The sequence below is a fragment of the Amphiprion ocellaris genome, chromosome 4, assembly GCF_022539595.1.
Source record: "Amphiprion ocellaris isolate individual 3 ecotype Okinawa chromosome 4, ASM2253959v1, whole genome shotgun sequence".
Taxonomy (NCBI): domain Eukaryota; kingdom Metazoa; phylum Chordata; class Actinopteri; family Pomacentridae; genus Amphiprion; species Amphiprion ocellaris.
In genome coordinates, this window is record NC_072769.1 from 35,330,889 (window position 1) to 35,353,426 (window position 22,538).

Below are 22,538 nucleotides of genomic sequence, written 5' to 3' on the forward strand. Positions count from 1 at the left end.
TCGTATGTCTCTTAGAAAACATCATAGTATAGCCTTTGGTATGAAAAAAACACCATCATATACATCGTAGATTGTACAAATAACAAGTCAAAAGAAAGAGACATACATTGTAGAATTGTAGTAATTGTGGGCTGACTGATTTACTGATTATCAGTATTTTATTTTTTACTGATTTACGGTAATAAATACATTTAAAAATGGCGCTACTTTGGCTCTGAACCTTTATCTACCTGTGGTCGCTCTGTCTTCTGGAGTGATTTGATTGGTTATACATCACGAATAAAACTCCTTTAACTTAAAATCTGTAAACAAAACAAAAAAGTATCAACAAAGTTTTCTGTTAGAGTTTATGTTCTTCTAAGTTTAACTCAAGATTTTAAATACTTTCATTTACTGCAAATGAATATCTACTCCAAATGTCTCACTAATAATCATTATCAGCCTTAAAAACCCACAAAACCCCCCTCTATACTTGACCACACTTAGTAAAGTCCGGTTCCCCCTTCTATAAATCTGCATGGAATCTTCCACTTCCTGTTTGTCAAAGTGGCCTTCTACCTGGACAGGTTTTGTTGGAGCTCATGCAACAAACATTTTGGGTAACTGCACTTTAATATGGATGGATGATACTGAATTAGAGTCTGTTTTAATGAGACTGAGTTAAGATGTGTAGCTCTGTCATTAAATAGGAAATTATTTCTCAGAATTCACAGAGAAAAGTCTGAAATGTTTGCTAGGTTAGCGTCCCACATGTTCTTTGGCTCAGCTAAAGCCAACTCTCTCCAACTTCTGGATCTCTTGAGTTGCTTGTTGTTAAAATATCTTGCTGTAGGTGCTGAAGCTCAAAAAGTCTGAGATGTTTGTTCAAAATAAGCTCATTCTCAAGTCTTATCTGAACTGTCCTCTTTTGTTTGAACTTTCCCTAAACTTAGGAGTTAATGACAGAGCAGCACATCCAGACTCACTCTCATTTATGTAGAGATTAAACTTCAGTGTCATTCATTGATGTTAAAGTGCAGTTTTTCAAATGTTTGTTGCACATGCTCCCGACCAAAGCAGTTCAGGTGGAAGACGATGTGAAGAGAAAGCTCCAGAGGATGAATATCACACATTTATGTTGGAAATAAATGTCCTTTAATTAGACATTGTCATGCAAAAGCTGGATTTCCCTTTAATGATGTTCAAATATTTGTTGAGTGTTTTGTTGATGTTGGTTTCTAAATGTTTTTTGACACTCGGCCCCAAAGATTAAAACCTTTTACGGCTCACAAGCTCCAACAATTCACACATTATCAACTATCTTTCTGACTAAACTAAGATAAAAAGTGAAAAACTGCCTGATTCCTGCATCATGAATGTAAATCTTTTTGGTTTTTATGACAGTAAACTGAATATATTTGGGTTTGACATTTTTTAAACCAAAACAAGAAATGAATTACTGGAGAAAACAATCAACAGATTAATGGACAAAGAAAATGTGTTTTCCAACATATATGGCTAAATTACTCCAACATTACAAGATACATACAATTTGAATTCAATTTTATTTATATAACACCAGTTACAGGTCAAATTGTCTCAAGACGCTTTATTATTATATTTTTTTGTCATATTTAAAATATGACAAAGTAAAAAATGTAAACCTCTCGACTAATCCAATTTATTTTTTGTTTTTTAAGAGACTAATCAACAACTAAAATAAGTTTCTCCACTAAAACTAATAAACATGAGGTCAAATAGAAGGAACAGTTTTAAATACTGCAGTCCCATGACGACAAGAATAAAATATCTCAACAAAAAGTAAATCTGCTGGTGGATTCCATTATAGTCCTAATAAATGATAATAAAGTGTGATACTAAAGATTTGTGGTGCTAAAAATCTCCAAGTAAAGATATCAAGTTGAACATCTGGATGGAGGTTGATAAAAGTTGACCTCCCTTCATTTCTCTGGAACCGACTCCATGGATTTTTTGGATGGTGGTTAAAGACCTGCTCTTCTAGTGGTCTTCCTTCTAGTCGCTGTAAAAAGTCAGTCCATCCTGGCCGACTTCAACACCTCTTCATGACAACTTGTTCTGCCTCCGACCTGGTGGAAACTCCAGAATCTCGGGAAAACCTGTCGAGACTCGAAGAACTCGTGGAGACTCGAAAAACTCGTCGGGCGGGGGAAGGTGTGGTGGGTGGTGGGGGAGTAGAGGGGGGAGGCCGCCACCCACCTCCCCACCTACTCTCCGCCCTGACTCCACCCAGACTCCGCCTTGGCTCCACCCATGTGATGACTTCAGAAACTACGATGCCAAAGGGACGACGAAATTATGTTTTTTTATCTGATCTGTAGCTCAGTGAGTTAAGGATTTGCCTGTGGAGCTGCAGGTCGCTGGTTCAAGACCAGACCCTTCTTAAATTTTTATCTAAATCTTGACAAAGACAAAGAAAGAAAAGTGCCGGTGGTGGGTCTTGAACCTGCGACCCTCCGCTTGGTAGTCTGTCTTCTTATCCCCCTGAGCTACTGGCTCAGATACTAAAACTTCTTTTTTTTGCGCATTTATCATCTATTTTTTCTCGTTTTCGAGTTTTTTTTAAACTCGAGTCTCGTCTCGACCGTTTTTCTCAGGAGGTTGGACTTCAGCCTTTGTGCTGGAGGGTGGAACCCTCAGTTCCAAGACTTTCCAAAGCCTCCACACCTCCCGAGTCCTCAGGACCTGAGCTTTCACACAGTCTGAGGGCTGAAATTTTCTAAGTCCCACAGTAGTTCTCTGTTAGATTGAACTTTCAGACAGTCCAAGGACTGATATCTTCTAAGTTCCTGAGTAGTTCTCTGTTAGTTTGAACCTTCAGACAGTCTGAGGACTGAAGTTTTGAAAGTTTCTCAGTACTTCTCTGTTAGTTTGAACCTTTAGACAGTCTGAGGGCTGAAATTCTAAAAGTTCTTGAGTAGTTCTCTGTTAGTTTGAACCTTCAGACAGTCTGAGGACTGAAGTTTTAAAAGTTTCTCAGTACTTCTCTGTTAGTTTGAACTTTCTGGTTAACAGAAGCCTTAAAACTTGTGACCATGAGTCTTGATTTCACATTTAGACCATCCATCTGAGTTCTTCTCAGACCTTCACCTGTGGGTTTTTTAGAAATCCTCAACAAACTTTGATTCTCTTCACTGAACAGTAAAGTTTGTGGAGATCAGAAGGTAACATTAGTTTGATCAATGCCTTCAACTACTAGTAGACTTTATCTGGAAAGCAGTTTTCTTAAATGAGCACTTAGTAAATCTGTCCACAATCAAACTAAGAACAGAAAGAGGAAATGTTTGAAGAAACAACTTGATGTTTTCATTTCAGACTAGAAAACGCTTTAAGATCTTTGCTCTTTTTGATTGTTTTATTGTCTCTTCTGTTTAATTTGATCTTCTAAAGTCTAACTGGTGTCTTTTCAAATGTTTTATCTTTAGTTTGAGTCTTCTTAAATGTTTAGAAAAGAATAAAAGGTGAGAAAAGAGCAAAACTAATGTCTGATTTGATTTCCAAATGTTTTGTCTTTTTAATGTTTGTTAATTTTTCAAATGTTTTATCGGCTTGTTTGAAAATTTTCATTTTCTTTCCCAATGTTTAATTTTTTGATTAAATCTTTGTTGAGGTTTTTCTTTTTAAATGTTTTACCACCTTTTAATGTTTTTCTTTTTAAATGCTTCATTGTATTTTCTGTTTAATTCCTATTTAAAGTTTTATTGTCTTTAAGATTTAATTTTCTAACTAAACATTTAATTTTTTAATTCAATGTTTTGTCTTTTTAAAGGTTTAATAATCTAATTAAATGTTTTGTATTTTTAAAAATGTTTAATATTCTTGTTTAATTGTATTTTTTAAATGTTTATCTAAAATATTTCATCTTTAATGTTTTATATTTTTGTTTAAATAATTTAGTTTAATTTCATGTTTTGTATCTTCTGTTTAATTATCTAATTCAATATTTTGCCTGTTTAATATAATTTAATTGTATTTAATGTTTAATTTTCTTTCTAAAAGTTTTATTGTATTAAATGCTTTTTTCCTTTGATTTAATTGCATTTTTAAAAAAATGTAGTTTATTTTTTTAATCATTTTTTCTGTCAAGATTTTAACCTCAACCTTAAAAATGAAACAAACCCTTAAATCACAATGAAAATACTTCTGTTGTCACAATCATGAGTTAGTCAGTTATTCAGTTTATCAATTCAACTTTATTTGTTTAGCACCTTTCACACAGATGACAAAACTAAAAAAAGCAAAGAGAAAAAACTATGCTAAAACTATGATTAAAACTCAGTAACATTTAAAAAAAAAAAAAAAGATTTAACATTGTAATAAAATGTGTCCAGGGGATGGAGGGAGTTTATTGAAGTCTTCTTGGGCTCACATGGGAAATCATTTAAAATATAAACTTGATATTCAGTCTAAGGAAACTGCAGAGCAACAGAAGAACCAACAATATCTCCCGTTTTCTCCTTTAATGAGTCGACTCTTCTTGTGCTTTCAGACCAAAGAACTACAGACTCTTCACAACCTGCTCAAACTCTTGGTACAGGACCTCACCACACGGGTCAAGAAGGTTTCCTTCTCATTTCTACTCTGAAGCTCACCTTCTCCTGCTCAAACTGCTGATAAATGTTTCTGCTGCTCTAAAGTCTGCTCTCCAGAACTTCCTAAAAACTCTCAAAGTCTCTTCTGCTGCAGGTTGCTTTGTAGAACTGTTCCAGAAAACCTCACTAAACCACATGGAGGGGCCTCAAGATAGTCGTCTAAATGAAACCGTACAAAAACCAAACTAACACAACCCAAACGCTAAAGTCTCCTACAGCCTACCAGAGAACCTCTGAGAACAGAGAATCAGGACAAGAACTCTTACCTTCTGGACAACCAACGCTGGTTCTTAAACAAGAATACAGAATGTGTCTGACCAAAAACCTCTAAAGACTCACTACAGCCAAGATAAAGACACAACTCAGCTGTACCAAATCCACTAATTACTGCACACATTCACACCATGTGCTAACTGTGGCTAAAGAACCTCATTTACCAAGACAACTATCCAGTACAAAGCCCTAAAACACACCAAGAAACACATTAAAGATGATTTTACTGCTGGAAGCTGCAAGCCAACGCCTAAAGAACAAACTAAAGCAATGGAGTCAAACCCGGTTCAGTGGTGAACAGAAGCAGAGGAAATGTTTGTCTGCAGCTAAATAAAGCAGGAAGACACTGAGCTGCTCAGGTGTTCCTGATAACACCAAGCAGCCACCTGGACAGCCAATAGGAACACAGCCACCTGGACAGCCAATAGGAACACAGCTTCCTGGAAGTCCAGAGGGCTGGCTTAGTGAAGGAAATTTAATTTAAAGTTGAAGCAGAAAGTTAACAAAGAAAGTCGAAAACCACCTTCTGATCCCTGAAATCTCTGAGTTTTCACACAAAGAACACCTGAACACGTCAAACTGGTTCCATAGTAGAACCATCATTGTAAAAACGTCATAGTATGGTGTGTTGCTCAAAAAACATTACGACCCGGCTGTCTAGGGTCGCCAAGGAGCAACACAAAAACAGGACAAACGCTGGTTTCCAGGGGGTTAGGCAGATATTTATTTGAAAGAGGAAGTTTACAACAACACATGTGAGCAGAAAAATCACAAAGTCTGTCTTTAGTTCAGCTGAAAATATTAGTTTTTGTCTTTTTTATTGACCAAACTTTTCAGGAAGTAAATGAAGAATAATTGAAGCTCTCATGTAGAAGTCCAACTTATTTTGGATCCTTGTGGAGAGTTGAATCTTAGAGTTTGTAAAGCTGTTGAGTTTTTAGAGTCACATGGATCGTTTTGACATTTAATAACCGAGTCCTGAAATAAAATTGCAGTTGTGGATTTCTGTCATTTAGTTTGGACTAAACAAATAACAGCAGCATAAATCTCAAACCTCATTATGAAGAGTCTGGATTGAGGTTTCTCACTTGATAATGATCAAAACATGAAATTTAGGTTGGTTCAAAGGAATATTCCAGTATTTTGTTGTTCAAAGGAACGGCACAGTTTATATACCATAGATCTATAGGTATCCACGCACCAGAAATGATCAAAACTCAACAATATTGTGTGCTTGCATATCCACGAAATTTAACATGTGGAAGAAAACAATCAGATGAAAGTGGCGCCAAATTGCTGCCGAAAATAGGCGGATGTTGTCATTAACATAAATAGCGAGTGATGTTTACAGATAGCAATGCCGATTTCCGTTCTCACAGCTGTATCTAATTTTGCAATGCGTGTTGCCGAAAGATGTCGGCGGCGGGATGACCATCACGGCGGGCGGCCATCACAAGCCTCGGCTTGCGATGCGTCGGCCGGCTGGCCGCTTGCCTGCCCCTACCCCCCTACAATTTTCTCAACGGATTTACACGATTCACAAAAATTATACTTTCGGCGGAAAAAAACTCGGAATTCCGCGGAAAATTCTCATCCCTGTTACTAGCAAAATATCAGGAAACCGATTGCCTAGATATGTTCAAGTAAGATGAACTTACAGTGATAAGCTATTGAAACAAATAAAGACAACAGTTTGAATGGAAACAAAGTTTAATAATTTAACTTTTTTTGTTCAGAACACACCTTACATACAGTCTGTGGGACAATGGCAACCCACTGAGTAAAGGTGACATGAAATGCATGCTTCCAATAAAATTTTTGATTAACAGTTAGAACAACCTTATTTGGCTTGTAACCCCAATATAGTATATCACAATACAAAGTGGAAAATACGCTAAATCACGCCGTAATGCAAAAATTGAAGGAAATTGCCAAAAAGTCATAAAACCATGTAAAATTATTAAAAAATGTTTTTTTTGTATTACATAGAAAGCATGTAATATAAAAGACTAGTTTTTTCAGAAAAAAAGTGACACGAGTTTTTTCTTGGGTGGCCTTCAATCTAATATTGAGTCCCTAAAACAGCCCTCAGTCATTAAAACTTTGAGAATTCCTGCTTAATATCTCTGTTGACTATGGTGTGAACTATAGATAAACTCAGTAATTGCAGGGCCTAACATTTATCTTAACATCAATAAAGTGAACAGCAGACATAGCTCAACTGTTTACAATCCACCTATTGCATGATTGCAAAATAAAATCATTATTTCACCTGAATGTGCAACTGTAATTCTTATGTTTGAGCCAGCTCCCGCTAAAAACTGCTAAAAGCTTTCTGATTTAAATTCTTAGTGGTTGAGTTCAGAACTGCAGTAGAGATTGACTTACAACATATATTAAGTCAGAGATAACTTGCTAAAGAACCTGATGCTGGTAATCAATATCACCACAATCATTTCAGCATCAACACAAAAGGAAAAACAAAAGCTAAAAGGAAAGTAGGTGTTCATTTTTCTCCTCATGAACATAAAAACCATTCAGTAGTCTAAAAAGGGCGATGAGGCTCCTTCCTACAAAAAAGGCTCAAACAAGAAAAAAGTATCACTTTTCCAATAAGGTAAAGGTATCAATGTGACCCAAGATGTCACATCACATTCACATCATGATTAAATTCACTCATTGCATCAGAAGATTTTTGAATGACTGTATTTTTGGTTTTAGGGATTTATGTCCAAGTGAGAGAAGCACCCTTTGAATGAAGTCAAAGGTGTACTTCAGCTGTTGAGGGTACTCCAAATTCAGGGTGTAAGTAAGTCCAAAGAGCAAGCACATGGCATCTGGAAGATTTTCAAAGTCATCCATCACAATTCTTCCTTCCAAAATGATTGCGGTACCTGAAGTCTGAAGGTGCAGTGAGTCAAGGGAGAGCTGTTCGTCCTCAGGAACAATGGTCAGGATTCCAATGGGGATGTGAGACATGCCTGTGTCATCGCAGTCCTAACAATAGCAGAAATACAGCCACAATTACATATCAGATGTTATCTTGAATTTCTACAGCAGAAAACACAAGACAGCCACTAAAAGTAAGCGATATTATGATATTAGAGGCTGTGTGGAGGTAAAGTAACTTCACCTAAAGCTATCAAAGTAACATAAGGAGAATTAAATAGAGTGGACATCCTGTGGTGTGGAATAAAAACTTAGTAATATAGACGACTTACAAAGCATGTCTTGAAGAAGTCTGTGTTCTCATCTCCAAGGATGACAGGAAGGCCACGGAGGACAGCTGTTTGCTTTGCAGTAACATCTGTACTCTGGGGGGGAGAAAAAAAATCACATCAAACACATCACTTCTGTGGTTAAGGACAATCAATTAATACCTTGATGCCCTTTTAGGGCATTAAATGACTTGAATGAACACAGACAATCTGTGTGGAGGCATGGAATTGGAGTAGTCCTGGCATAGCTTCCATGTTTCAAGCGGTAGTGCTTGAATAACTGAGCCCTCTTTTCAGAAGAAAACAAGCAGTACTTACACTTCCAATGCATAGCTAGGTTTCTGTCTTCAGAAATCAAAGCCTACAAAAGAAACAACAAAACCAATCAGTTAAACATATGTGACCAGTTTAAAAAGGGACGACAGTAAACTAAAAGCATCTCTACCAAGTTAAAAAGGAGCAATGGACAATGACAAACTATTTTTTTGTTGAAGAGTGACCCTGAAAGATCAGCAGAGTTGCTTTTTCAACCGTTAATAAGCACGCTGTGTTTATTGAAACTCCAGTTATCTCTGCATCGCGTAACGTTACGTGAAGGGTTGGTTGACTTTAGCTTTCAAATGTTAACATTAATCTTTACATTAACGTTAGCTCACGTTTGATTTAAACGCGGCATTGTGAGGACCGACTCGAGCAACAACAAAACGCCACTAAATAAACTTCAGAATTTCGGCTTGAAAGTCCCAGGCACGGCTAAATCAATAATATAAAGTTCACCTCCAAACTTGAACTAACGAATAACTGACATGACAAAAAAAAACAACAATGCATTTGCTATGAATAAAACCAGTTAAACTTACCGTGACACTATGCAGCAGTATGTCTCGTCCCGCTTGTTGAGATTTGACCGCCTCATTCAAACATGGCGTCAGGGGCAACTGCGCATGTGCATTCAACGAGAAATGCCGGATGGGGCCGAAAGCTGCCGAGTTTCTCCGGGTTGAGCAGACGCTTCTTGCTCACTCATACTTCAAAGTATAGGTAACTTGCTGCTCACAAGTTTGTTTACTTGCCTCAGTAGAAAGTTGTCTTTACTAGGTTTAAGTGAGAAACTCAACAGAGTAAGCTGAAATAAGTTCAGGTCACTTTATATTTTAAGTAGGATATACAATTACATTTTACAGTGCACAGACAGGCGGCCGGCTGGGCCGAGGCTTGGCGGCGTCCTCAGACCCACGAGTCGGGGAGTCGCTGAACTTGTTGGTCCGGTTTGAAGGCCTCCGTGTGGTCCAGTAGAAGTCCACGTAGTCGGTGTTGGCTTTGAACCGCAGCGACTGGCCGCCATCAGGTGGACCGGCTCGTCCTCGTAGGGCTCCTCCTGTAGCCTTGAGGGAACCACTGGAACATTCAGTAGCTGTTGGAGTTCTTCCTGTCAGGCTCGTGGTAGAACGGCTCTGAAGAATCTTGTACTTGTCTGGAACAATCTAACAGCCTAAACTGTTAACAGCGGTGTAAAGAAGCAAACACACAGACATAGATTAGGACTCAAACTTCCTGCCTCATCTTGGAAGAGGATGTGCATCATTGACAAGGATGCAGCAACTCAGTTTTACTGAGTTTCATTATTTTCATGAAAATTTACACTTTTACTGTTTCTTTATAGACAACCTACTGTGACCCAATGCACACATTATTCACCCTACTTGTGTTTGTATCTAAATAAATAATACTTATCTGCTTGTATCCCTGCTTTCATGCTGTTAGCATTTATATGTCAATTGTGTATATGTCTAAGTATTTTAAATTATTTTTGTCATGCTTAATGATTCAGTTCAATGTACCTGTTTCCTGTAAATGGCAATAAACTCTATTCTGTTCTATTCTATCTCCACGTATGTAACAGCCTATAGCTGTAGAGAGAGAGAGAGATAGATAAATAAATATAAATTATTGTTTGATTACCTTAACAATTAAATCTTTTGATCTAAAAACATATTTTTTATATATGTATATTTCTTATCTTTCTCTTTTGTGTTCATATAGCTATATAATTATTTACAATGTAAATTTTACATTTATGTATGTAATGACTGAATGTAGAAAGACTTTCCGTTTTTTTAATCAAATGTTCTGTATTAATAGCACATGTTTTGACATTGACAATAAAGTAAACCACATGAAAATCGGTTGAGAAAAGAGCAAATTCTGATTTATTTTCAATGTACATGGATTACTTTTAATGGGAACGTTGCCCCCTTCAAGATGGCCGCCACATAGGCATGTAGCTTAGCTGGCTGCTACAGCGCTAGCGTATCTAGTCTTCTATATATATCTATGGGTACAACTACCCACCCTGGACAGAAAACCCCGCCCAGAGCCATTTGATTGACAGCTCAGTCCACCAATTTAAAGCAAAGGCTTTTGTCTTTGCTTTTACTTGGTGGACTGAGGAATGACTAAATGAAAAAGCAAATACAAAACGGAAAAGACAATGATAAAATGGAAAAATAAAAGGAAAAAAGCGAAAAGGGAAAAGCAAAGACAAAATTTTCCTTTTCCTTTATTTATTTATTTATTTCTCTTTATATTTCCACATTTATTTATTTATTTCTCTTTATATTTCCACATTTATTTATTTATTTCTCTTTATATTTCCACATTATTTATTTATTTCTCTTTATATTTCCACATTTATTTATTTATTTATTTCTCTTTATATTTCCACATTTATTTCCTTATTTATTTATTTATTTATATTTTATTGTGGCACGCCTGTGACTCCATAGTTGTAGGCTCAGAATTGAGAAAACATAAATGTTTAGCTCTATATTCACTGCAGGGTTGCCAGTTTTTGCGGATTTCTACACCTACAGAATGGTGCTCTTGAACCGTAAAGTAACAAACTGGGAGCTGGTATAGGATAATTTCGTCAGATTAAAGGGATATATGTTATGAATAGAGAGCAAAATGCAGTATGAGCATATAGCATTTTCATATAATTTTTCAGGCTTCAACAAAAATTCGCTTATATGGCTAAAAGGGTGCAAGACATCACCAATCTGACAACACAGCACAACTGCCGTAGTTTGGCTCATGCTAGCTAAAGTGACGTGAACAGGCGATAAAAAAAAAAACAGATAACTTCCTGACCAAAGAAAGCGAATGGACTAATAAGAGGAGCAGAGAAACTTCCAGAAACATTGATTTATATAATTTTTATCGGAGCAATACTTTGTGGCTAGTTTGCGAACAGTTTACGGTTAGTTTGCGGTTTCTGGACGAGAAAGTTTAAAGCCGTCATTATTCACCTAAGAGAGGGTCGAAAACCAACAGCCCAGCGTTCAGGTAAGCTGGTTTAATTATGATTATACTGTCTGCAGGATGATTTTGGTGTTTTGTTGTGGTTTTCATGGCAGAATTAGTGAATATTAATGTCACAGCAGTGTTGTCAAGCTAACATCTACATATTAGCACTGTATCGGGATGTCCTAGTACAGTGGTAGCCAACATGGTGCCCCGGGCGCCTGGTTGCCCGCAGAGACCACGTGAGTTGCCCCACACATGCTCTAAAAATAACACTAGTCACCATGAAATTCCTTATAAAAAATATAGTTGCTGTTATTTTTAAATCGGAAATACTTACATTAATGCAGATTTTAAATTACAACATTTATTATAATTTTTGTTTAAAAAAAAAAAAAAAAAAAAAAAAAAATGTCTTTGGTGTAAAAGAACTTTGACCTTGTCCGAGTCAGAGTTCACTGCGCATGTCAAACCACCACGTCACTCTGCTGAGGCGTCCGGGCGCAGACACTTCGGGAAGCTGGATGTGGTTTTTACCCCCAAAACATGACAGAGAAGTGAAAGAGAAAACACTATTTTCACGATGACTGGGAGGAAGAGTTCTTTTTCACGACAGTGAAAGATACGCGTCCTATTTGCGGGGCGACTATTGCGTCGGCAAAGCGGCACAATGTGGAGAGACTTTACTTTAGCCGCTACAAAGCTTCCATGCTAACTAGCCACCTGCTAGCATATAGACTGTATGCGCACTACGGACAGGAAAAGCCCCGCGGACGGGTTTCGGACGTACAGTGGGTTTCGGACGTACAGTAGTGCAATTGAAGTTTTCAGGATTGGTCAGAAATAGTCCATGGACACAGGAAAAGCCCCGGACTTAAAGGCAGCTTTGACATCTGCTACGCGACGAAAAGTTTCTTCGTGGAGAAAAATGTACCATTAGAAAGGCTTGTTTTACTGACGACAGACGGGGCTCCTCCATGACGGGTCGCCATGCAGGCTTCATTGTACGATGCAGAGGTGATCCAGACTTCCCAACATTCCTACATTACCACTGCAGCATTCACCAGCAGGACATATGTATGTGCAAAAGTGGCCGGATTTGATCATGTGATGACTCGTGTCGTGAAGATCATAAATGGCTCCAAAGCCAAACAACCAGGACATTGAAGGTGCTGCTGGAGGAGCTGTTAGCTGAACATGGTGACCTGTTACTACACACAGAAACCCCATGGATCAGCAGGGGACCAGTTTTGCAGCGTTTTTTGTCACTGTTGGCCGAAATCAAAGAGTTGATGCAATCCAAAGGGGAAGACACTTGCTGCTTGAGGACACTGAGTGGATTCTTGCCCTGGCATTTTTAACGGACATCACTGGGAAACTGAACCATCTGAACTGTGAGCTGCAAGGTAAAGGTAAGACATGATAAACTCTGCAATGCCAGGCTTCCCACTAACACACATTTACAGACAAAGAAAGAGGTAACATATGTTGTCGTTCAGAACACCATGCCATTACACAAAAATGTGAAAAATAATTTGTTGAAAACATGTAATGATTTGTTGTTATGATCTGTTAAGAATGTTGCAATGCTGGTGAAAAATGCTGGTGATTAGTACTAATGTGATAGGATTCATTTCAAAATGTGAAAGAGTTGATTTTTTTCTTACATAACTGATAATTTGTACAAACATGGGACAGAGTTCATGAATTGTTCAAAAATGTTACAAAGGTAGTAGTTTGCACGAATGAAGCATGATTTGATGACAGTTAATGATTTCCTAAAAATGTTAGAAGTGACAATTTGCACAGAAATGTAACTGGTGTGATTTTGAACAAAATGCTGCAAATATGCTGATTCATACAAAACTGCCAAGAAAGATATTTACAAAAGTTTCAGAGATGGGATGCCTCAGACTTTTAAATATTGGAACAGATTTCCATATGTGTGTGTGTGTTTGTGTGTGTTTCCTACTGTCATTGTTGTGGAAATCGTTGTTAATTATTGTAAGGAATAATTAACATAAATATGATCAGACAGTCTTTTTACATATTATTTTCATTATTTTTATTATTGTTTAAAGATGATGGTGCAAGTTTGCTATTGAGGAAGCTTGTATCAAACAAGGTGCCCTTCGTACTACTCAGTACCCTTGAAGTTGCTCTCAGGTTCAAAAAGGTTGGTGACTCCTGTTCTAGTAACTGTTAGCTTGAAGTTATCCAAGTTTGAGTGACATGACCTCAAAAGGAGCATTTAAAGCATTCTCCTTGCTAACACTTAAATATCACCACTAAATATGTCATCGCTGTTTGTAAAGATAGCTAACAATTGTCCAAGCCAGAACAGAATTTTGTAAATCAAGTTAGAGTTGTTCATATATCACATTTAAAGCAGCAGCAAATGACCCAAAGTGCCTTCCAATAGAAAAGTAAGACTGGAATTATGAATTCACTTGGCAAGTTTTAATATTAAGACTCAAAAAGATGTGACTCTCCCAGAGAAATTTAAATATAGATTAAAACCCCACAACAGTTATTTAAAATACGACTTTCCCTGACTGGACCCCATAGTGTTGTTTAAAACTTGAATTTACTTGAGAAGTTTGAGTATTAAGGATTAAAACTCAATGGAATTGTACTATAAAAAGTTATTTTTGCTTGACTATAATACATATTGTAACTAAGACCCCACTTACTGACTATAACGAGTAATTCAACTAATTTAAATATTAAAGCCTAAACCATATAGTATTGGTATTTATGGAGATTATGCTTGTTAATTTAGAACTACAGCCCTACAAGAATGTTCTTTTGTGTGTTGCTTGTTTGTTATGTCAACCTTGTTGCCACCTGACCTGTACTATGAAAGAGGTTTTTACACTTAATGAGATGAAGCCGGGTTTAAGCCTGAGTTTTCAGGGCAGTAGTGGCGGTTTAGTTGTGACGGGTTCGTCACCATGGTCACTGCACACCTAACCTGCTCTGGAGGAGGTTATGCTTGATATAGCAGATGAACAAGTATGAAAACACAGTCCGTTCTTGGAAAATGCCATTGGTATTTTTAGAAGATCTTGTGGAGCTTGGTGCACGGATAACAAGAGGGTTTCTCGGGAAAGCACAAGTTTTTGGAGTCCATCTAAAACCTTAACTTCCCTGACAAGTGTGGATGCAAGAGAGACGGACTCCCAGTGGGAGGAACTCCGTCTTTGCTTTGTTATGAATTTTTCATCTTGATAGCAAGAAATTTCAATGCAGTTTTATTTTTATACATGCCTTTGTATTGCGATTTGATCCTGAAACAAGAGAATGAAAAAGCACTAAAGTCTCGCTGACTTTCTAAGATTTGCAGTAAACCTCCTTACTGGTTTCATTATGTTTTAATGTTTGTTCTTTGCTTGCTGCTGAAACCATTTAACATCACCAGCACTGCAGCTCAAAGAGTAAGGTTGAAATCGTCTTACATGCCAGACGAATAATACTTGATGAATACTACTCATGGGGCAGTGACATTTACAAATGTATTTAACTTGTGCATCTACAGAGTTGACAGTTCTTTGACAGCTTGCTTTCCTGCTTCGGCTGCAGCAGCTGTGTTGTTTTTATCCTATATTATATTTTTAAACTACTCATATTAGCTTAGGATTATAGTTTGTTATTTTCCTGAGAAATATGCGGCTCTGTACCTTTTTTTTGTGTTTGTTTCATGTGGAAACGCTCTTAACCAGATTTTGAAAACCCTGTTGATAACCGATGATGTGTTACCAGTTAGTGTGGCTACAGTTTTTAGGTTTAGTGAAGCCAGATAACTAAAACATCCTGGATGTGATGAACTTGCTTCGTAGTACAGGCCCAGCCTCGTTTCTACAAATTAACTGAGAGCCAGAAAAATAAATAAATGTCCTGCTAAGTTCACTGTCTAGTCGCTAACGTCATTATGGATGCTGTTTGGTGGTTTTACTGGAGCCTGTTTGCCTAAAATAACTGTCTGCTGCTGGAAACAACACTAATGAAAGCTGTGAGAGTGAACCAAAACACAGTTAAAACCAAACTAGGGTGATAAAATGCTCCATAAAGTTGAAGTAAACTCCAGAGTCAGCTGGTAATTCTAAGGAATTAGAGCCCTTTTTCCATAACATGTAGTCATTTGTCCCATGGCTTAAATGAAAATATTGTTTCACATGTAGTCATTCGTATTTTGAACATTTTGAATATAAATTCAGTTTCAGGTAGCAAAAATCAGAAAAATTAATAATACTTTTTAAGCTCCTTAACTTGAGCTTAAAACTGCACAGTCATAGTCATGGCAGTAATAGAAATAACTCATGTGACATTTGTAAGGAAGATTGTAACACCTTTATCTGTTCAAAGATGATCTTTGCTCTAACAAACCAAACTATTATCTGTTAAGGAAGATCATAAAGTGTTGTTGAAAGCTCTTGTGGTGGAAAATGAGTTAAAACTTTAATAAAACCTAAATTTATCGGTCAACTGATTGCTAATGTTTTCCCAGATAGAAGAATGCAATTTGGTACGAATAGTTTCAGAATTTTCTATTTATTATATTACCTGGAATTACAGCAGTTCAACAGTGTCTTTCATTTAAAGATTTATCACCTAATTTTAGCTGGAATAATAACTTTAAATTGAAACCCCTCCCAGTCTGCACACGTACTAGGAGTACCAAATCATGTCCACTAGATGGCTCTCTTGAATCAGCCTTTCCTGCCTCGGAAGACGTCAGTGTTGACAGGGACAGACATTTTCATATGAATAGACCTGCACGTTGCAAGCTCAATATGTGCGTTGACATTGATTTGAAATGATATATTCTTTTATGATGTGCCCTATTATACTTAATAATATTGGATGTTAACATTAAAATATGACAATCTCTGGCAGGGTTATGAATGCTCAGTCAAACAATAAGTATTAAATACACTCGTCTGGGTTATTCTTTTCATGACATTAATACTCATCGTATTCATATCTCTCAGTCAGCTCTTTTATATGGAGATGTCATGAATCAGATACGCACAGACAGATGGCTATCAGGTTGCTCTGAGAATACAGCCTGGCTGAGGCGTTTCATGAATTTCTAGTGCTGTGCAGCCATTTAAGCAGGAGCTTGAGTTTTAAAGTAGATCTCCTAAATCCCACATACCCGTCACCACGGAGCCCCCAGCAGCTGGGCCCGAAGCAGGGGCCGTGGACTGTGATATAACAGAGTGGAGGGGCCCCTGAATGACTTAGCACTGTGCTTTACTTGGATCCCTGAGGGCAGTGGCTGGCTGCATCTGTGCAAAAAGGCCAACTCACATGTCAGGTTGTGTCAAAGGTCAAGTGTACGCAAACACTATTAGCCCTCCATTTAGGAAGCGTAGTGTTACACTGGAAAAGAAAACAACATGGAACCCACAGTGAAGTATAGAAAAGCCTGCACTGAAGCCCATGAGTTCCAGTCACTAAACACTGACTGCTTCTGGTTGCACATCTACCCAGACGGATGATGCCACTCACTTGTTGGCTTCTTTCCTTTGCGCTATTTGGTGTTCCTAATTCATTTAAACTGGATGTTTAACAGGAAGAACACATACATAGCATTGCATCCTAGTGGCAGCTTTATTTATTAAAATAACATGATATTAGGTGGAAAAACAGCCTAAGTTACCTCTCCCTGCATAAAAATGGAAGGACTGACTCTTCCATTCCTGGACTGTTACAGTTACTCACAAAATACTCACCACTTCTGGAGCTTTTGACTGAATCACAGAGCCTTTGCCTGCAGATCTATTGTTGTCATGGGACTCCTGCTGTTTGTTTTCATGTTTTGAGCTGTTTAATCTGTAAGGAGCAGCCTGCTAGCTACAATAGTTTGCTAAGTGGCACTTGAATGACTTGTGAAAATACTTGTGTATATTTGAAGTAGTAATTCAGGAAAGGTGTGCTAAATCAATTTTTGCTGGAAAAGAAAAACTATATCAATACTTTCGTTTTACAAAGCCAGTGTGCATTTAGGAATTTGTAGCTTTAGCTTGTTTATTGTTGAACAGAGTTCCTTCAGGACATTTGTGGAGACATTTGTGTCTCCAAATGTTGCATTGCACATTTAAGAAAGTGGTAGAAATACCAACCTGCTGGCCTCTTGTGCTGCTCTGTGAGTTTACACTGAGTCATTGCGCATGCTGTATTGGTAATGTTGAGACTTTCTAAAGTTGCACTAATGTGTATCTTTATGTTATGTTATGAATAAATCAGTTAATTATGAAAGGCTTCACTCGGTCACAAACCCACAGATAACAACGATCACGTTGTTGCAGCTCTACAGAAGTTTTTTAAAGCCTCTTTTAGCTTATTTTGTCGTTGGTTTTACATAGTCTACAGCTCACTGTTTTGGTTCACCCACCTCACTCTCATTAAACTGTCTTCCTGCTTCAGTAGTAACTCCGAGATACCTATGAATACAAAGTTACCATCTTGCTAATTTAGAACCTAGAGGAGGGTTTACCAGCTTAATAGCCAGATATATTCCCCAGCAGCACAGAAGAAAGTGAATACTGGACTTTGATATGCATATAGTATGATGGTGACCAGAAAATGGATTCAGGTGAATGTTCATGTTGTTTATTAGCTGTGTGAACAGACCACTGTTTGCTAAAATGTTAGCACTAGCATATTAACTCTCCCTTAACTGGAACCGTTTTACTGTTTACATGTTAATATTTGCATGGCAACACCATTTTAACAGTAAATATTTACTGTTAGCATGTTAATATTGGCATATTAACACCACTTTAACACAATAACTGGCCATCACTATAACACCCAACTGGTTGAGGCAGATGGCTGCCTTCCCTGAGCCTGGTTCTGAGTTGTTTTTTTTTTTTACGTTCCTTCCTATCGTCGCTCTTAGGGAATCCAAAGGCAACTTTGGATTGTTTGGTGTTCTGTTCTTTGTTTATAATTAGTAAAGTCTGTACCTTACTATGCTAAGCGCTGTGAAATGACATGTATGCGCTATATAAATAAAATAAAATAAAATTAAATTGAATAACAGTTTATTGTTAGCATATTACTATTAGCACAGTAACTCTCTGAAACAGTGTACTATTGGGCATGTTGATATTAGTGTGGTAGAACCTCTTTAACAGTAACAGTTTACTGTTTGCATGTTAATGTTAGCATGTAAGCACCACTTTAACAGTAACGGTTTACTTGTAGCCTGCAAATATTAGCATGTTAGCACTGCTTTAACAGTAACAGTTTATTGCAAGCATGGTAATATTAGCATAGTAGCACCACTGTAACAGTAAATGTTTACTGTTAGCATGTCAAGATTAGCATATTAACATTACTTTAATGGCAACTTTGTTACTATGTTAATGATAATGCTCTTTAAATTCAGCACAAAATCCATTGAATTAAATCATCAATTAACCTAATATAAAATAGAAATTAGTGATACATAACTAAAAGAAATGTGTAACTGTTTTCCTACATGTTATCCTAGCAATATTGTAAAGTGATTTCAGTTGATCAGAAAGATAAATTACTGCTTTATTAAGGTACGCAGTTTTCTAAAAGAGCCCTAATTTCAGACATGAGAAAATGTGTTGTTAGAACTGCTTGGCCCTTTAGTCTTTCTCTGGAAGAAAATGTTGTGGTATCATGTGTTGTTTCAATGATGAAGCAAACAATTTTTGCTCAAACACATCTGGAAAGTTTATTAACCACAATCATCCGACTCACACTGAACAGAGCTCACAAACAAACGCTTGCTGCCTCAAATAAAAAGAAAGAAAATACAGGTTTGCAAAGTACTTCAGCTGCTGTGTCACAATAATGGCCAAACAGAGCGCTATATAGTTTCTCTAGCCACTGGTTTCAGTCTACACGAACACTAACAGCGTTCCGCTCAGATGCCCATCTCCTGTTGGTCCCGATGTTCACGCTGGGTGAACAGAAAACTCATGCACGACAAAAAGATTTACAGAAAGAAAGTCTAAATGTGCTGTTGCGTGATCAGCCGGACACAGAGAAACTGCATCATGTAGAAGAATGCTAACGCACAATTAAAAAGCAGGTTTGGAGGAATTAGTCCACACATAAATGTGGATAAATAAATAATACATTACAGGATCAGTAACATTCAAGGAGCCCGTGGAGCATTCTGGATGAAGAAAATAAAAATAGCTTCAGGCTGTCTCATTAAAAGGTGTGTATAAAATAATTTACACATTAAAATAGTGAGTATTTATGAATTGATGTGGTCCAAAAATTAAAAGAATTGAGGGGAATTACATTTATACAATGTATTTAAAAAAATTAATTTAATGATTGTTGGATTTGGTCGGAGTGTTTTCATAAAATATAACGTACCATGGTTGAATCTCAGAGAGCAACGCTGGCCTAAACATTTACAAGATTACAATCAGTAGCTTCATAAAGTGACTTTTATATAATAATAAGAGCTATAAATCAGGAGTTGGTTGCAGGGTTCCCTAATATGGGCAAAAACACAAGATAGATTACAAAAAACAAAGAAAAAAAGAAAGAACACCTGAAAGTCAAGGATTGTAATAGAAGAGTTTGTGTCTTGCACCCCAAAGCAATTAGGTTTGATTGTGTACTGCAATATCTCTTTGCTGCGAGGTACAAGAAACCCTCCGTGCTCTCACTATTAGAAAACAAAATTTAGATTCTCATGGGTTTGGATAAAGAAGAAAAACAAAAATTCTAGAAGCATGATTATTAATTCAAACAAGCTTTAAAAAACAAAACAAAACACAAAACTTTTTTTTCATTTTTTTCAGTTCAAGCACACTGATACAAATCTCTAAATACATAAGTTAACATTCAAATGTGAATTAACACTTCAAGCAGTAGCGTAATCAAACTATAATGTGGGAGGAGGGATGTGTGAAACATCACCGTCAGCTGGCGAATACCGTAGCAGCATAGGTTTGAGCCCCGTTTGTTGATTATCTACAAAATGAGGATTTTTAAAAATACAGCCTCTCAGCCTGCTGTGGTGTCCTGTAACATAAGCTATGGCTTCTCTTGGACTTGTATGTACAGGTTATATTTGCAGGAGGGTGTATGAAGACATTTTATAGTGAAATAAGGGGATAGGAATCGTACAAATATTCAAAATCAGAGTTTTTGTTTTTTTATTATTTTTTAATACCCCTGCCCGTTTCTGTAAAGGATCTCTGCTGCTGGTGAAAGTCCCATCACAAAGATTAAATATTGGAAATGTAATGGATTATAAAAATAGCATCTGAATTTATGTGCTTTTTGTCCTCTGAGTGAATATTTTGTGACAGTTGGTGCCACACTACAGCATATTTGGTAATTAATCTGAGTTTGTTTTTTTTTTTTTTTTTTTGAAAAACACAGAACATGATACATCCGCAAATGAACCTTCTGTGTTGTTAAGGCAGGAGGCTGATACCATGGCAACAATCCTTTGACTTTATGTTGTTATGGGAGCTATTGTTGAGGACTTGTCAATTCATCATGAGCGCTCACAGTGTATTAGGTTATGTAGATAGAGATCGGGAAAATAGTTCTTACAAAAAAGATTGCCGGCCCTGAGAAGTATCCAAATTTTTTGTTTTGTTTTACACTTTCTGTTTCCTTTCAAGATTTCAGAGCTGCTGAGTCTGTTGGATGCAGGTTGCATTTTTAACCGATGAGTGTCTGTATCCTCTCTGGGGCATTTCTGAGAGGACGATGCTGATTCCAGTGCAACATACCACATTGCAGAGCAAGCAGCTAGCTAGCACAACAACATAGCTACCACTGACGTTTGCAATAGAACTACCATAAAGGTACATTAGGTTATATGAGTACAAGAGGTGTTACAATCCTACTTTAAAATACTCAGCACCGCCTTGCGTCTCTAAACACATCACTCACTGATAATCACCACAACAAAAACAGAGATCCATCACTTGAGCATCTCTTTTCCGAGTCTCAGTAACACACAGACACAAGTTGTGACGTACTGAGATGATTACCTGCTGCCGGTGTGGTTTTTTTAAGTCACAAATCTTGTTGACGGCATATTTCAGAGCTTCAGTCGTCCTCTAACAGAGCAGTTATTGAGACATTCAGCCCCAAAGTGACTCAGCAGCTTCGGCGACTGTCCCTAAATCTTACAGCATGGCTCAACGAATGAAAGAGAATCACTTCAGTTTTTCCTTCCTCCTTCAAAGTCTTTCATAATACCGGGAGAGAGCCACATCAAGCCCTGCCTCCACAGGGGAAGTAAAAGAGACCTTCGCAATGAAGAGGTACCGGCTTTTGAAAAGGTCACATGACAGAGCCATCCAACATTATTTGTATGAAAATCAAAGTGCCAGAGTTTGAGTTCCCTGAACTTCAACATTTCTTTCCTCAACTCTGGGGTTTAGCTGATCTTAGGGAGGCAGTCTGTTCGCCCCCATGTTCCCTTACGTACTGCGGTAGGTCTTGATAATGTCTTTGATCTGCCTCCTGCAGATAGGACAGCAGGCGTTGGACATCTTCTTGAGTTTGAGGCCGCAGGTGTAGCACAGACACATGTGTCCACAGGCGTAGATGACCGTGTCCACCGTGTTCTCATAGCAGATCGAGCACTCGTCGGACCACGGCCCACGGCCTGAAGGGAACGTAGGGGACTTGGGGAGGCTAACCGGTGAGTTTGGGGTTGTTCCTGTTGACGAAAAACAGCAAGAACACATTAGAAGGTTTACATGGAAAAGTGAGGTGCTCAAATAGTTAATAACCTGATAGAGACCTGGACGAAAAAGTGGTCTCTACCGACAACAGACATCTCATCAATAACAATAAGAAAGTTTTAAAGACAAAGAGAATTTAAGAGATTATTTCACTTAAACAAATGTATGTCACTACAAAAGCACATAATGAAAACACTAAATTCAGTTGCATGAACAAACCCTGAGCGTGCTCCTGCTCTTCTTCCTTTATTTTATTTTACTTTGCTTTTCTTTCCCTTGATAATGAAGCCACTTCACACTCCATCATTCTAACAACTGATGCACTTGACATTGGGGAGTACATGGAGGCCATTCAGTGCGCCTTCTGAGTTTTACTTGCTGTCTTTATTTCATGTCTATCAGTGAAGAGAATTCCT

At 37.5% G+C, this 22,538-nt stretch overlaps 1 protein-coding gene and 1 long non-coding RNA gene across 3 annotated transcripts in view; both read right to left on the reverse strand.

The window, feature by feature from the left end:
• Positions 1-6,575: 6,575 nt before the first annotated feature.
• On the reverse strand, positions 6,576-9,272 carry LOC111586193 (uncharacterized). Its single transcript, XR_002747954.3, has 4 exons — positions 8,962-9,272; positions 8,420-8,462; positions 8,105-8,197; positions 6,576-7,880 (listed from the first exon to the last, which is right to left on the reverse strand). It is a non-coding gene; the product is annotated as an uncharacterized LOC111586193 (long non-coding RNA).
• A 9,823-nt stretch (positions 9,273-19,095) lies between these two features.
• The window catches only part of neurl1aa (neuralized E3 ubiquitin protein ligase 1Aa), a 95,824-nt gene continuing 92,381 nt past the window's right edge, over positions 19,096-22,538 (reverse strand). For both annotated transcript variants that reach the window (XM_055010196.1, XM_055010197.1), the window contains exon 6: positions 19,096-22,097. In XM_055010196.1, the coding sequence (XP_054866171.1) occupies positions 21,856-22,097 (242 nt within the window). In that variant the 3' untranslated portion in view covers positions 19,096-21,855. The remainder of the gene's footprint in view (positions 22,098-22,538) is intronic.